Source organism: Pocillopora verrucosa, chromosome 5, assembly GCF_036669915.1.
Source record: "Pocillopora verrucosa isolate sample1 chromosome 5, ASM3666991v2, whole genome shotgun sequence".
NCBI lineage: Eukaryota > Metazoa > Cnidaria > Anthozoa > Scleractinia > Pocilloporidae > Pocillopora > Pocillopora verrucosa.
In genome coordinates, this window is record NC_089316.1 from 8,484,348 (window position 1) to 8,499,535 (window position 15,188).

General features: G+C 36.5%; 2 protein-coding genes across 2 annotated transcripts; both read right to left on the reverse strand.

Moving 5' to 3' along the window:
- Window positions 1–1,368: 1,368 nt before the first annotated feature.
- LOC131773643 (uromodulin-like) lies at window positions 1,369–5,277 on the reverse strand. The gene is made up of 4 exons (XM_066166330.1): window positions 4,989–5,277; window positions 4,702–4,851; window positions 4,103–4,225; window positions 1,369–1,739 (listed from the first exon to the last, which is right to left on the reverse strand). The coding sequence occupies exons 1-4, from the start codon at window positions 5,275–5,277 to the stop codon at window positions 1,369–1,371; spliced, it is 933 nt and encodes a 310-aa protein (XP_066022427.1).
- Window positions 5,278–10,600: 5,323 nt separating this feature from the next.
- LOC131773647 (uromodulin-like) lies at window positions 10,601–14,348 on the reverse strand. Its single transcript, XM_059089586.2, has 5 exons — window positions 14,310–14,348; window positions 12,280–12,549; window positions 11,792–11,941; window positions 11,551–11,673; window positions 10,601–11,128 (listed from the first exon to the last, which is right to left on the reverse strand). Exons 2-5 carry the CDS (start codon window positions 12,542–12,544, stop codon window positions 10,755–10,757), a joined length of 912 nt encoding a protein of 303 aa, XP_058945569.2. The 5' UTR covers window positions 12,545–12,549; window positions 14,310–14,348; the 3' UTR covers window positions 10,601–10,754.
- Window positions 14,349–15,188: the final 840 nt, after the last annotated feature.

The following is a 15,188-nucleotide window of genomic DNA, read 5'->3' on the forward strand; positions in this document are numbered from 1 at the left end:
ATTGTTATTTTTACTTTGTTATGTTTAGTCGACAGGCCGTAACATTTACTTTCGTGTTCCCGTTAAGACACTCAACTGAGACTGGTCCATGTACATGTAAGGATAAATAAATGTGTTTATTGGGAATTTACACCATTTTTGTTAAATAATAAGACGATGCCCGTCTATTTACACCACTCAAGGAGCTGAGCCACAAAGTGATCCAGCTCATATCACTTTTCTTTGTCGAGACCACCAACGATTTTTCGATATTTTGATACGTTTTTAAAAAACTCGCCAATGTGTTGACCCATTCCCTGTGTTTTCGGGTCTTTCCTTGTAAACGCGAGACAAATGAACATCAAATGAATCGAAGACTGGTCAGTCATAGAATAGTGAAATATCAGGCGGTGGCAGTGGTTTTTCAGGCGGGGTTTACTCTCCTTGTCCTCATTCGCTCTTGATAATGGATTTGTTGTATATCTTTATATATACGGCTTATTCCTACTACTTTACCAGGACAAAAAAGTTGAGATTTTCACCGTGTGAAACTGACATTAACAAACTCCAATTTTAATATCAAATCCAAATCACCTGGACGGAAGCTACATTTTCATGGTGATCGTTAATTCCGATTTGAAATCCGTCTAGAATTTAAAGGATCCATTTTGACACACGGTTTCGAGAGGTTTAAGCCGGCAAATCATTCTTACTGTGAGTCTGGAGGTAAGTTAAATCTCTTCTAAATACTTAGGCACGATTACAACGTCAAACTTAGGAATCATTTGCCAAAGCTATCAGATTTTGACCGTCATACCCATTTATTCGTTATACTTTGGGCCTTTCCCTACTAGCGGACGAAACTAGAATTGTCCCTACAAAATCAAGGGACAAATTTTGTCGTGACAATCTTTTTCCGTCAGTTGCATCCGCATGAAAGGTTTAAAAGCCTTCAAATTCCGTCAGCGCCTGATCTGTTCACGAGACCGACAAGCATAGTTGGTAAAGGATTCCACCTCCAATTTCAAGGATTTATCCTCAGTCGTTTTTAGAATTTTAGAATCCCTGCGTTTTTTCAGCAAAAGACAATTTTTGCCTTACTAGTAGACTGATTTCAGTTCAATTACGCGCTTTTCGTAGCTCATACGACCAATGATTGACAAGTTTATCACGTTTTTGTTTATTAAGTCGATTTTGTCGAATTTTAACTAAGATTTGTCCGCTTCAGCCAAAATTTTTCAAATCACGACAAACTACACGCACTTGTAAAATTTGTCGCTAATGCGGAAAGGCCCTAATTTAACTACGTCATATGTTAAATACCTTATACAAAGATATAAAGATCTATTTATGTATCTTCTTATTACGCGAAGTACATTTGCTTTACATTCAATCTGTAGCACAGTAACGCATAAAACAATCTGGTGGCCTGAAAAGTTTGTAGATAAAGTAAGATCCACAGTTTATCACAGAAATATTCTTTATGGCTTTACAATCAGAATTAATATCATTAAAGCAGACCTTCCTGTTCACTTTACCATCTTCCACTGTAGGATGAACACCATCCAACCAGCCTGGCCAGTTTGTACCACATCTGAATGCTGGCACACGTGTTGTTGGCATTTTAGTTCCTGCAGCTCCCACAAAGCGATACCATTCCTCAGGGAGTTGGTCGTCACACACCTCTTGGTACTGGGGTGTTTTGTAACTGCTCTTTCTACTGGCATCACTCAAGCTTTGATAATGATAGCATGGGTTGGCTGAAAAAGTTCAATATAAATTTTTAAAAAATGTTGAACAATCAAAGGCAAATATTTTTTCTTTAACATCTTTTAGAGAATCAGCTCAACAAACAGGAGACGATATTTGCATTTTGCGAAAAAAAAAACTATGCATTAAGTGGAATGGGAATGGGAATAAGAAGTAGTCCGGAGAACAATCATGATGAACAAAGGAATTAACATAAAATGATACCATCATAAAGAATTATGTTTCTTCTTGCCTCAATAGCCTATCTACGTGTGAGACTTTTTGCACTTGCTGAACTTGATGTTACCATGCGCGTTTGAGAAATTTTATAACCCCAGCTCCCGAACACCCATACCACCCTAAAAGGGATTTGTTGTCAATAACTGTTCCTCTACGTGTGTGATGCCTCTGTCTGCTACAATCAACAAATTAAGTTTTTGTAATGGCAGCGCGTCAAATAACTACATGTTGTTATTGTTATAATTTCTCTCAAATAAGGGATTTACTCAAGCTTTAGGAACTGTAGGGAGAGAATCATGTCTGCATTATGGGAAACGTCTTGTAAGAGTTTTTTAAAAATTATTTTAAACATAATTAAGAGATCATTTATTTTTGAGTTTGCGTTACTATGAAGGAGAATTTCGCCCGCTTTTCATGTTTCGGAAGAAAGTCAGCTGTAAACAATTTATTTTTAAATTAAAGCTGAGCTACAAAATAAAACTTACATTACCTCAAAGAAACCGAACGTACCTTTACATTTGAAACCATTTCCAGTGTAAGTAGGATTGCACTGACAGTTGTATGAGCCCTTAGTATTAATGCAAGAGGCATTCGGATGACATTTGTTCAACTTAACGGCATGAGCTTCACTGCATTCGTTAATGTCTAAGAGAGAGGTTATTATTTGAAATGTCAAATAAAAAAATGTGTCATTATCGCGATGATATTAAGGGTTATTGTTTGTTGCCGATATAGGACATGCCAAGGAAAGACGACGGTCTCGTTTACGTTTAAAGGAACCAAAGGAAAACATCACATACCTGTACAGCTGAGTCCATTTCCAGTATATCCAGGGTGACAAGTACAAACATACGATCCTTCGGTGTTTGTGCAGATCGCATTCACGTCGCAAGGTTGGTTTCTTTTACATTCGTTCATATCTGGAAAACCATAAATAAAGTTTACATTTTATCGTTTTGCCTCCATGCATACAAACGGGCGCATGACATGCAAAAATATTAAGAATTGTATTGTCTGACGCTTGTAGGGACAATAGGATGTGGCTAACAAACGCAGAATTGACATCCTAAAAATTAGCTGTTTGAAAGGCTCATCTTTTGTACCTTAACATGATTGTCTGTTTCTCGTTTATCCTTCCTTACCGGTACAATTATGAGAATTAGTGAGAATAAATAACTGTTGTATGTGTTTTTCATGACAATTATTACAGAGGAGAGTTGCCACACAATTCACGATTGAATGAGCGATGTGGGGATTCAGGTACAAAGACCATAGCTGACTATTCCTGCGTTGTCTCTAAACCTATTCCTATATACCTTGGCACGATTGTCCATCCCCAATGTATCCTTCCTTACAGATGCAGTTGTGAGAGCCATTCGTGTTTTCACAGTTTGCATTCACATCACACGAATGACTTCCATTGTTACATTCATTGATATCTTGAAAGAATAAGCAGTGCAATGAAGAGTTACAACGTTAAAGCTGATGACCATGATGATGGTGATGATTGATGGTAATCAAAGTAATGTTAAATGTGGCGATGAAGATGATAACGGTGATGTTGTGAGATGATAATGTGATAGAAATGATTTCAAAGAAAAAATGCTTAGTTTACGTCATATACATGTCATAAACCTGCAGATTATCGTTGCACTGAGAAATATCGGCAAAGCATATTTTTACATGAGGTAATTTAGTGTTAACAACTGGGTTGAAAACGTAAATTAGCCACCGTAAAGAATAAAAAAGCTGACGTTTCGAGCGTTAGCCCTTCGTCAGAGCGATTTGACGAAGGGCTAACGCTCGAGACGTCAGCTTTTTTACTCTTTACGGTGGCTAATTTACGTTTTCAACCCAGTTGTTAACACTAAATTATCTGCTATATTCTCCCACCGACGCAGCACCACAGTTTCTTTAGAAACTTACCCCTTTATATATTTTTACATGAGTCTGTTTGGCAGATTTACTTCCCCCGATGTAATTGCTAGAAGTAACTAATCTAAATGAATCGCTGCATTCGTCAATACATCAGTAATATAATCATTATTTTGAGACGATTAACATAAAAAATAGCTAAAACAGCTACTGGAAGCAAAATAAAACGGGTCATCTTTGAAGATGAAGGTATAAGTACCTGAACAAGAGTGTCCATCACCAGCGTATCCAGCTTTACATTTGCATTTGTAAGAACCGTCCGTGTTAGTGCAGTTTGCATTCACATCGCAGTCACTGATGTCAGATTTACATTCATCCATATCTAGAAATTGCAAAAGAAGAGAAAATATAAGAAAGTAATCCAGACAAGAACTGATACTGACTAAACAAACAACAATGCTAATAATATAAAAAAAAAAAAATATATATATATATATACTGTTACACTGACGTCATAATCTTTATCGTAGTACAGTATGGGAAACTTGATTAGTAAACAATTAGTTGAGTTAGTGAACGCACGTGTTTGGATCTTCTCTTGAGAACTAGAGCCACGAATGTCGGTATGTAAAATCATTTTGTATCGTTTCGCTTTTCAACATCTTGTTACGTTTCTAAATAAGCAAATCGAATCAGTTAACGTTTTGTAATTTATTTTCAGTCGACCTTTTGCTTTATATGGAACACAAGTAAATAAAGTAAATAAGTGCGACAACTGGCAAGCGTTTGTTGAGTATATCCAAAGCATTGACAAACATAACTTCGTAACTTAACTCGAAGAGAACTGATAAGACCTACCCCCGCTAGCCATGTCACAGTCAATCAAAACGGCATTCCCAGTACCAGTCGGATCCAGCCAAAAGTTGCCGCTTATACTTTCGTTTCCTTCACTCGCCTTTATTTCGAGACAGGACAGCGCCGGTAATTCAGGTATAGAACCCAAGGGAGCTGCAGTAAAATACGTTCTCAGTTTTTCTTTTCTCATTGTCAATTCTTGTAAATGGGAAGGAACGCGGTTAGCTAAGGATGGAGAAAATCTAAAGAAGCGAAAAACCACATGGGCACATAAACTTGTGATTTCTTACCTCTGCCGTTCAATCGTCGAATGTAAAACCACGTGGGCGCTAAAAGGAAATTCTCTGGTCTCGCCTCCTTGGTGCGGTTATTTAGTTCACATATTTGGTATTTTTTATTGTAGTTATAGCTTTGGCAGGTGATCTCTTGTTCGCATTTGACATCGCAGAGGTGAGGAGCTGCCACTGACCATCGTTTGAAGACAGAGCGCTTGAGAGCCATTCTGTGTATGTTTACTTCTGTCTTGCATTGTATCTTTTCCTCTGTCCTGTATTGATCATTAGCTGTGACAAACGCCATGGCAGAAGCGAAGAGGAAGAATCTTAAATTGCGTAACATCCAATACATACTTCTTTGCTTGTACTGAATCTACAAATGTAAAGGATAGAACCCTAAAGGTATATCTTATGTTCCTGCGTAACGACAGTCTATTTTGAAGGGGAAAAAAGTAATTGCTCTCAACCAAGTTGGCTAAATACCAGATGAAAAGATAATAATCATATCACATGTACATTAATGTGTCATCCGAAAGTTAGCAAAAACACTCCATACTGATATTGTGTGTATACAATTTACGTGATGCTTGATAGGATTTCAATTAAAATGGCAAGGAAGAATTTTTAAGCGCACTTTTAGCTGCGGTAGATTGTCTGAGTTTTGAAGATAAACGCATTTTTAAATTTTGTGGAATTACGATTTTAATATGCTGATCTGGTGTTACTGACATAGAGGAAAAAATAGATAGGCAGCAGAGAAGATGGCTTTATCAAACTGGCTAACTACGAATTTAGATACTTAAAGGGTAAGATAAATTCAAACAGTAAGGCCCCACCTCAAACAAACTATCCTCTTCTACTTGTAGGAAAATGAATTTATATCCTCTTCCGACTGCAAAAAATTCAAAGTTTTTGGCCAACTTGAAACATTAGCCAAGGCGGCTGTATGTATTGACAGTTTATGAGGTAAACAGAGAAATGTGCGGCGTACCAGAAACAAATATGTAGAGGTTTAGATAGTATACCCGAAGTAGTAAAGAAACTATTTCTTAAAACTAATGATATGGTGTATTTCAAAGCAGCGTTATTTAGTTTGCCGACAACAATTTACCAAGCTCTAACTCGAGAGTTGAGCAAAACTTATCCTATGTAATTCTAAACTACAGAAATATAGGAGATGGGGGTAAAGAAAGATTCTTATTGAATAGAAATTGTCCTGGAAGTGTTGTTTCTTACCTTCTCAGGATGCTTATAAGCGCCTAACTGCTAGGGAATTATGCTTAAAATGCTCTCTTTCATCACAGTATGGTAGCTATGGTTACGATACTTATAGTTGGCTCCAAGTCAAAACAAAAGTAAATACTAAAAACATTTTATTTTTCTCCACTTTAGGTTCCTCGCTCAGGGAGTTAAACGGAAGGGATAATGGTGAGAAAAAAATTCAACAAAATGAGTATCCGACTTTCGAGCAATATCGCTGGACAATGGCAGCGATGACAAGCTTTTTTTTTCTTTAAAAGAAAGAAAAAAAAAACCTCGCGATTCGTTTTCCTTTGAAGTTCCAAATTATTAAAATCGCGTGCATAACAACTAATCGGTCTAAATTAGCTTTTAAACGTATTTTAATTAGATATTCCTCAAATTTTCTCATAATTCAGTGTTTACCTAAGGAAACTAAATAGACCGTTTGCTAAATAAAGGTTATTAATGGTTAAAGCTCTAAAGAAAGAACGTCTTTGGCTACGGAAAAATCAGTTTAGCCTGAGAAACGCTATTTCAGAATCTTTCATTTAATTTTCTATACCCGATTTCATTTTTTTTTTCTGATAACTTCCTCTGTTCTCGTGAGAATCTTCAAACAAACATTAATTTTTTCCAATGTAAACAAGACTTAATCATGTGCGAACAACATAAAGACTAAGATTTACGGAACTTGGCAGCAGAAAATAATAGTTCAAATTCAAATTTTTATAACAACAAGCCGTACGTACATAAAGGTGTAAGCTTGACACTAATTAGTCACCGACAGTACATTTTTTGGTTGGTAATGACGCTACAAACATGTGTGATTATTTTGCCATCCAAAACTAATTGAAAGGTTTTGAAATATTTTTAATCATTGCACTATTGAATTTGTACCTTCTTGTTTTAAACACCGTTAGATTAACACGCAATAGTGTTTTGCAAATAATGTCGTTTCTAACCTATTTTCGCGGTTCTCACGAAGGCTTCATCGTCAAAGTTAATTTTCTCATACTTACAGGGAAAAACATGTGCTTTTATAAAAAATATTATCCGAACTACAAGTGTAAGATGAGAATTGAAATCAGCCGTTTAGCAACATCAGTTTTGCAGAATAAACAATGAATAGAAATCCCCTGCCCCCTTCGTTGTAAGATGACAGACACGAATAAATAGAAGCTCGCTTTAACTTTTTTCTTTTTGTAAGGGTTACTCTTTCTTCCGAAAATTTCCAAATTATTCTTAACGCAGTTCAAGTTCTCATTATGTGTGACTTGCAACTGAAAAATAACAAAGAGATTTTGTACAAAATACTTTTTGTAATGAATAAATCGAGAAAAAATTCCCAGTATGATCCAAAATTTTCATTCTAATAGAGTCTTACTTTCAATTTTTCTGGATTGCTTGTTTCTTTCGAAGGGGTTTCCCGAAGTTTCCAGTATCGCCTAGGTTCTCATGAAATGTTATTTGCTGCTGAACAGCAGTAGAGCAATTTTGAACAAAGTATCACTTGGAGTGAATAATTCGAGGAATAATTGTATGGACCTAACTTGTCTAACTTGCAGTCCTGAAGTCCCTTTTGTTTGAATTGCGCGGGTGGTTCAGTTTATGAAATTTGAAACTTAAAAGAACCTTAGTGCTAATGCACGGATGAGGTTTTCTTGACAGTCCTTCTGATCTTAATTTCATATAGCTCTCAGCCTTAGACGCGGAATGGTTCTGCGTATAAGACCAATAGCTATATGAAATCAAGAAAATCTTCATCTTCATATTCGAAAACGTCGTGTGGGAGGGCGCGTTTTGCCTCGGCCAGGACACTCGTAAGATACATTTTCGAGTTTCATATAATACCATGAATAGCATAATTTAAAATCGTGTTTTGGTCTGCTGGCGATCAATTACACTTAGACCTCGGAGGAATCACTTTTCATTCTTTATCCTTTTCCTTTCCTGAGTACAGAATTAGGAAATTTAATTCCCAACCCCTAAAGTCAGCCAGGAATCAATTTAATCAAGATATCAGTTGTTAATCAGAAGGGTCCAAAATAGACCTTTCCAATCTCGCATTCGGCCGCTATTTTTCTTTCCATCCCGCCATCCCGCCATCCCGCCATCCCGCCATCCCGCCATCCCGCCATCCCGCCATCCCGCCATCCTGCCATCCCGCCATCCGGCCATCCCGTAATCTCGCCGCAATGAAGAAGTGAACTCTTGTAACAAAGTCAAAACTGGACCTACTACGGAGTTATTTAAGTCTGTCAACCCCAATTTACACAGGAGCCTTAATTAAGCCCGTTTCTGAAGCAAATCAATACTCTCTTATGTCTCTGAAGTCGGTGACCCTTAACTAGAGGTAAATTATGATTCCGCCTATACCCATCCTATCTCTAGCTGCAGAGGTAAGACGTTGGAATGGCGGAATTTGTTTTTTTAATTTTGTAGAGATGTAGGCGTATTAATTGACGTGGTTGATATTTACCAAGAATACAATCGAGGAACCTACAGAGATATGCAATTTCAAGGATTTGGTTTTTATTTTTAGGTGTTCCGGAGGGTCTGAGATGAAACCGATTTCATCTTAGCCTCATAACCCTTTAAATTGCATGAGTGACCGAGACAGAACATCTCTTTACAATATCGATGCTGTAGCAAGCAAGTGAGTAGTGGGAACAGAGAAAACATCAATTAAGTATGCGTTGTTGTCCAATACCAAATTCTCGGAACTAACATCTTAAGAACAATATAGAAGTCGGTAAGGTTAATCACTAATGAGTTCTTGGTAATAAAAGGGTTAATATCACAATGATCTTTCCCTTTCCCTTCATTGTTCAACCCCCCCCCCTCCTCCCTCCCCGCCCCCCTTTTTGGTTGAATTTTAGTGATAATCCCTAAGCAGAAACAAACACAGACGAATCAGACACCAATATATGTTTTTACATGTTATTTCATTTAATAATGTATAAAATGACAGGTAATCTTCAGCATTGCAGTGGCGAGTACTATCTTACATAGTAATAATTAAAGGTTACGATATGAAGTAAATAGCAACAACGTAAACATCATCATATTTAACTTACTGTTTTTAGCGGAGTGTCGAAAATGTTTTTTTCCATCTTTCTGATTCTTAGTTTTCAATTTTATGGTCATTGTTTGCCATTCATTGCTAAAAAATTAACCAGGTTCGATTGATAGATCTGTTTTCTCTACGCTTGGCTCTGGGTTTATGCATTTGGCTAAACGTTCCTTGCTATTGAAATATCTAGGTTCTTTATATTAACATGCCCTGTCATCTACTTTAGTCTTAACGTCATCCATTAGGAAACGGTCCACGTGCAATAAATATTTTCACCGTGAGCTGCATAATTACTAATCATTCCATGACTAGATGCGAGATGGTACATAGCCAATGTGGTGCTTAGTGCCGAGTTAGCTATAATCGTTGTGGTATCCAACGAACGCAGTAAAACAATTATTTTATGAAATTTCATTTAATCCTGGACGTTTATTAACTTGTCGCAATACATTTCCATATAAGGCGACTCGAAATATGAGCTAATGACCTGAGTTGAGTGAACCAATCAGAACACTAGAAATCCGATATCCGAAGTTAAATTTTAATAGCCTATTAAAATTTAACTTCGGATATCGGATTTCTACTTTGTTCCAAAGTAGCCATATACGGTCATTGTTTATCGTTAAACAAGGCCTACTTAACTTTAAGCTGATCCGCTTTTCTTGATACGAGTATAATATATATATATAATGTGATCAAATACACGATCTCTCTTTTATTTACATGAAATACGCAATGACCGAGCTATATCACTCCTTCTTTGAGTAGACCCCCTACAATATTTTCTTTCTGTATTCTTCTGTTTCTTAAGTTATTTATTAACATCGCCGTTGTTTTGCCCAATATCGGGTGGATTCAAGTTTTCTTTCGAAATTGAGACTCTTATGAATACCAAATAAATCGCTAAGTACCCTGAGAAGTTGAAAAATATCAACCAATGGTCTTCGAGGGTTTCTTTCGTGAACCCTACTGGGCTTTGGCAACGGAACAGTAACAGTTTTTTTTTCATTTCTACAGCTCGTCTATTAAGCTCAACTATATCCTGCTTTAGTCTTTATTTTATGAAACAAAATGTTAGTAAAGGCTTTCAGCATCAATGCAGAGATCGCGTGTTATGCTTAACTGCTTTTCCATTCCTTAAAAACATCATTCCCCCATCTTTCGTATCGACAAACAGAGACATCCAATCGGGAGTATTGTTCTAAGACTATATACATGTTTTTTTCTAAGAATGATTAATATCACATTCATTCTTAATTTTCTAGGTAGGTAGTCCTCGGTGACACTAGAAATGAGAAATGTTATTTACAGTCAACAAATGAAAGAATATAGCAGTTCGGTAATCACTAGTGTAACGTTTCAATGATTATGATAAAAAGTAAACTATTTTAGTTCTTTTGAAATACATGTGTCCACAGATCGATTTATGAATCAACTGTTTTGTCATGGCGTTATTTGCTCCATATTCAGTCTGTACCACAATAACGCAAGTGACAATCAGGTGGCAGCTGTTGAAGCTTGTAGATAAAGTATGATCCACAGTTTTTAACAGAAATTTCATTTGAGTATTTGCAACCGCCAAATATTTTACTAAAGCAAACCGTTCTGTACACCTCACCATCTTCCACGGTGGGATGAGTACCATTCAACCAACCTGAGAATCTCGTTCCACATCTGTTTGGTGAAACACGCGTTGTTGGCATTTTAGTTCTTGTAGCTCCCACAAAACGATACCATCCCTCAAGGAGCTCATTGTCACATAACGCTTGAGAAGAGATTGTTACGTTGATTGTATTTCTGCTGGCATCACTCAGGTTATAGTAATGATAACATGGTTTGGCTGTAGAGATAAATGATAATTACAAACGGGTTACCATCCCTCAGGGAGTTCGTCATCATGTAACACTGGATAATTAGGTGTTTGATAATTACTCTTTCTATCGGTATCACTAATTTTATTTATTTATTTATTTTTAGTTTCATTTTAGTAAGGATCCGCTGCAAAGGTAAAAAATAAATGAAAGCTGTTAGAGGAATGAAATTATTATGGTTATTTTATAAGTCTCACACTTAACCAGTCGAAACACCGAACAGCAGCACCTACAAGAGCAGCTGTGCATTACGTAAGCGGTAAAATGTACTTGTGTAGGACATTTTCGGTCGACGACACTAAAAAAGGGATTGAGGAAATCATGGTTCTGTTCTGCAAGTATTTACCTATTCCGCCTTCTGCCTCTCAATTGTTGAAAGGTTTTTTTTTACCTGAGCATGAGTGTCCATTCCCAGTAAATCCTTCTTTGCAGGTGCAATTATAAGACCCAACAGTATTTGAGCAGTACGCATTGTCGTCACAGACGTTGTTGCTACCTCTGCACTCATCGATATCTAATTGGAAAGAAATCGAAAGAAAAATAACAAGGAGAGATTCCTTGAGCAGACAGGAAAGGGATACGGGATAAAAAACTCAGCATAAATTGATTTTGCTTTTGCTAAACTCACTTACCATCCAATTTCATGTCGCAGTAAAGCAACTCTGCTTTCTCGGTGCCAGTTGGATCCAACCAGTACATTTTACTAATTGTGTCTTTACCCTCGCTTAACTTTATCTCATGGCAAGATAACGCTGGCAACTCAGCAATGGAGCCTAAGGGGACTGCGATAAAGATTAAATTACATTTTCAGTGGCTATAAAAGTCACAAAAAATAAAGGGTAAAGACTCACTCGGAAAAGATAGAGTCGGAGAAATATATTGGAGCTGTGAGCTATGATCAATATTGATCAAGATAATATATATTATTCTTTGGAAATTGATTCAATATGGAAGGTGAATTTTGCTCTAATGACTGGAATATGAATATGAGTGGAATATAAGTGTTTGAGTACTTTGTAAATAAAGCATTTAAACACTTTTTCCCTCGTAGAGTTGAGGGTTTTCACAAGGAATCACTGAGAAAAATCTGCTCGTATAATGAATTACATTTGATGCTTACTTCTGCCACTGAAGCGTCCCATGTAAAAGCGTAAAACGTCTGACTGAAAATTCTCGGGCCTTGCTTCCTTGGTTCGAGCGCTCAATTCACAGGACTTTTCACCAATCACATAGTTGAAGCTTTGACATTTGGTTTCTCCCCTGCAGGTGATATCGCAATCATGAGGGGCTGTTACTGTAACCTTTTTGAAGATGAAGCCCTTGAGAGCCATGCCAAGTACGCTTACTTCTGTCTTGCATAGATCTTTAGCAGTAGCGAGGTCCATAGCATCTAAAGAGATCAGCAGGCTTAATAAGCAAGAAAACCACATCATTTCCTCGGATTCTGTGCTGAAACTTTAAGGTATGGACAAATCAATTAAATGCGCTTACAGTTTTATTGGTAGACCGTGGATTAAATGCAAATCAAGCCAAGTAAGCAAACAAACACTGAATAGACAGACCAACAAACAAATAAACTGAATCGACCGCCTACTCACGATTTAGGAATCAAAACTCATTGGACCTCCTTCAAAATGCCCGCTCAAACGTTTCTGTGGCAAGAGATTGCCTTTTAATGATGCTCCTCGTTTTTCGAACTTGAAAAGCGAATGAAGTCGATATTATTGCAAATTTTAATGTTATTGTATTTTTATATCTTCTTGTTCCAAATACGGTTTCTTGAATATCCTTGAGAGAATTCTCCGACGATCTTTAATTTCGACTTTACGAGTTATTGAAGAAAATTAGGCGAACGAGGCAAGCATCAAAGTTGCTCTGAGTTGCCATCATTCAAAATGGCTGCCGGTGGAAAAATGTTGTTTGAACGCCTGAGCTGATGCTCGCTTTCGGCAAAAATAACGAACTAACCTCTGCTCAAAATAAGCGCTCTCAAACTTTCAGCATGGTGTGATGACCGTGTTTAAGAACCACATATTGCGTGATCCAGTTCTCAGTCGCTTCCTAACAGATGCAAAGCCTTTTTGAGTTGAAATTTGATTTTAAGATAACCTCTTGAATTTTTTTATATTTCGCTATGGAATTGTAACCCCGGATTGCAAACTCTAAAATATTGATGCATTGGGGAAATTCCTTTTTTAATCAGGTTAGAGAGTGGAGGTTGCTAGAACTTCAATATAAAATTTCCGTTTTAAAAGAGATGCCCTGTGGTCACCAAATACGAACGAAAAAAATATTCGTCTCTAAAGAAATTAAGTCATGAAGATATCAATTCTTAAGAAAGAAAAAAATACGCTCCTACTGCAATTTAAACTTTTCTCTTCCATTTATTCTCAAAAGAAATGTTTGTTGACTTTGCCTTAATTATCAAAAATTTAAAAGGATGTTGCGTCGAATCATTAATCAAAAGTGAAAATAATTATTATGTTCTCCTCAAAACTTGCATCGACGCCGTCAGTATCCTCATCAATATCCTTTACGAAAAATTTGCTGTTCTTCCTAAACATTACCCGGGCACTTTATTCGCATAAACTACGTTCTCGCACGCCATTTGGCAGAATCTATTTTTTTCCATTTGTTTGTTTCAAGGCACCACAAAACTTCAAAACTTTTGAGAAAACTGAAAAAGTTAAAACGCCTTTGTGCACCAGACCATCATCGTTTTTAAGGCAAATAAACACACCCTCAAGGAACGAAGATAAACGGTGTTGGTTTAGGAAGCATCCTTATACGTAAAGTATTCATTTTGATTATAAAACGTTGTTCATGTCGACTTTTAAAGCTGTTTGAAAAAATTCTTTGAAAAGAAGGGGAATATAGCTCGCGTTGCGAATATGCCGGTTAACAAAAAAATGGTGTTTTTTCTGTTAGTTTAAGAGAATTAAAGGTATCTTTTCAATTTTACTGTCTTACTACTCAGCAGAAAATAAGAAAATGCTCAGAACCATATCATTTTCATGTCCTAATTTGTTTACATCCTTTTTTTGTTTTTTTTCCTTTCAGAAATGAAGAAGTATTATGTTCCAAATGATCTAAAGGTAGTATTTCATCTTTCGAGTTTTAAATTGGTAGGATCAAGGAAAACTGGCTTACCAAACACGTTTTCTCCAGAGTTGTTAGTGAGGATTTCAAAACCTCTTGACAAATGATGCTGTCATCCGGGTTCATCCTCTTATAACTGTCATTAGAGCCACAATGGTTAATAAAAAAGTCATTAATAATTCATTTCTTGTTCCTGTGTGGTCCTTGAGATTATGGATACGTTGCTTTTTTCATTCTTATTTCAATTCTGTAGAACTTATTAATAAATTACCAAATTTTCGTTGTCATTTGAATGTCTTGACGGTTAGTTAAGGTAAAAAATTGTAGTGTAATTAATATTCTGAGAGAGTGGTCATCAGCATTAGCTTAAAAGAAGAAAGTTAAAGGACTAATAAATGATGAAAGGGATCCCGAAGGGCAGAATGTTACGAAGGAATATCACGCTTTTGTTCCTCACTACACACGCAGTTATTGGCGCCACAAAGAAGTAATTATCAGCTTAAATAAACTATTTATTCTACACACATCGAACCTCTTCGCGGGTTTCTTCATATATTTTACTCACGTATGAAGCACGTTTGTATCATCAGAAGGTTATAAATTATTTCGCAGACACGAGTCAAAAAGTCCTGCAAATTTCATTAACTTAAACAATGGAAGTCTCACAGTCCATTAGAGACCATAAAATGATATATGTTGAAATTACGTGGAAGTAAAGGCGTCCTGTATTCTTAAAATATGAGTGGAGAGAACCTCTGCACTTTTTGAAGTGAAGGTTAAGTTTGGAACTAGATATTCTAGTTTTGCAAAATTAACCAAAATCGAAGACAGCTTTTGTACATTGTGAAAACTTTGGAAAACTTCTATGTCAAAGCGATCATGCATCCCGGTTTTTATGAGTGAAATAATGGAATAAAATTGAAATGTATA

Coding starts and splice junctions, on each gene's coding strand:
- LOC131773643 (XM_066166330.1), bottom strand. CDS start 5,277: ATGGCGTTTGTCACAGCTAATGATCAATACAGGACAGAGGAAAAGATA. Junction 4,852..4,988: donor TCGACGATTGAACGGCAGAG/GTAAGAAATCAC, acceptor ATTTTACTGCAG/CTCCCTTGGGTTCTATACCT. Junction 1,740..4,102: donor TGATGGACACTCTTGTTCAG/GTACTTATACCT, acceptor GAACTTTTTCAG/CCAACCCATGCTATCATTAT.
- LOC131773647 (XM_059089586.2), bottom strand. CDS start 12,544: ATGGACCTCGCTACTGCTAAAGATCTATGCAAGACAGAAGTAAGCGTA. Junction 11,942..12,279: donor GGGACGCTTCAGTGGCAGAA/GTAAGCATCAAA, acceptor TCTTTATCGCAG/TCCCCTTAGGCTCCATTGCT. Junction 11,674..11,791: donor CTGCGACATGAAATTGGATG/GTAAGTGAGTTT, acceptor CTTTCCAATTAG/ATATCGATGAGTGCAGAGGT.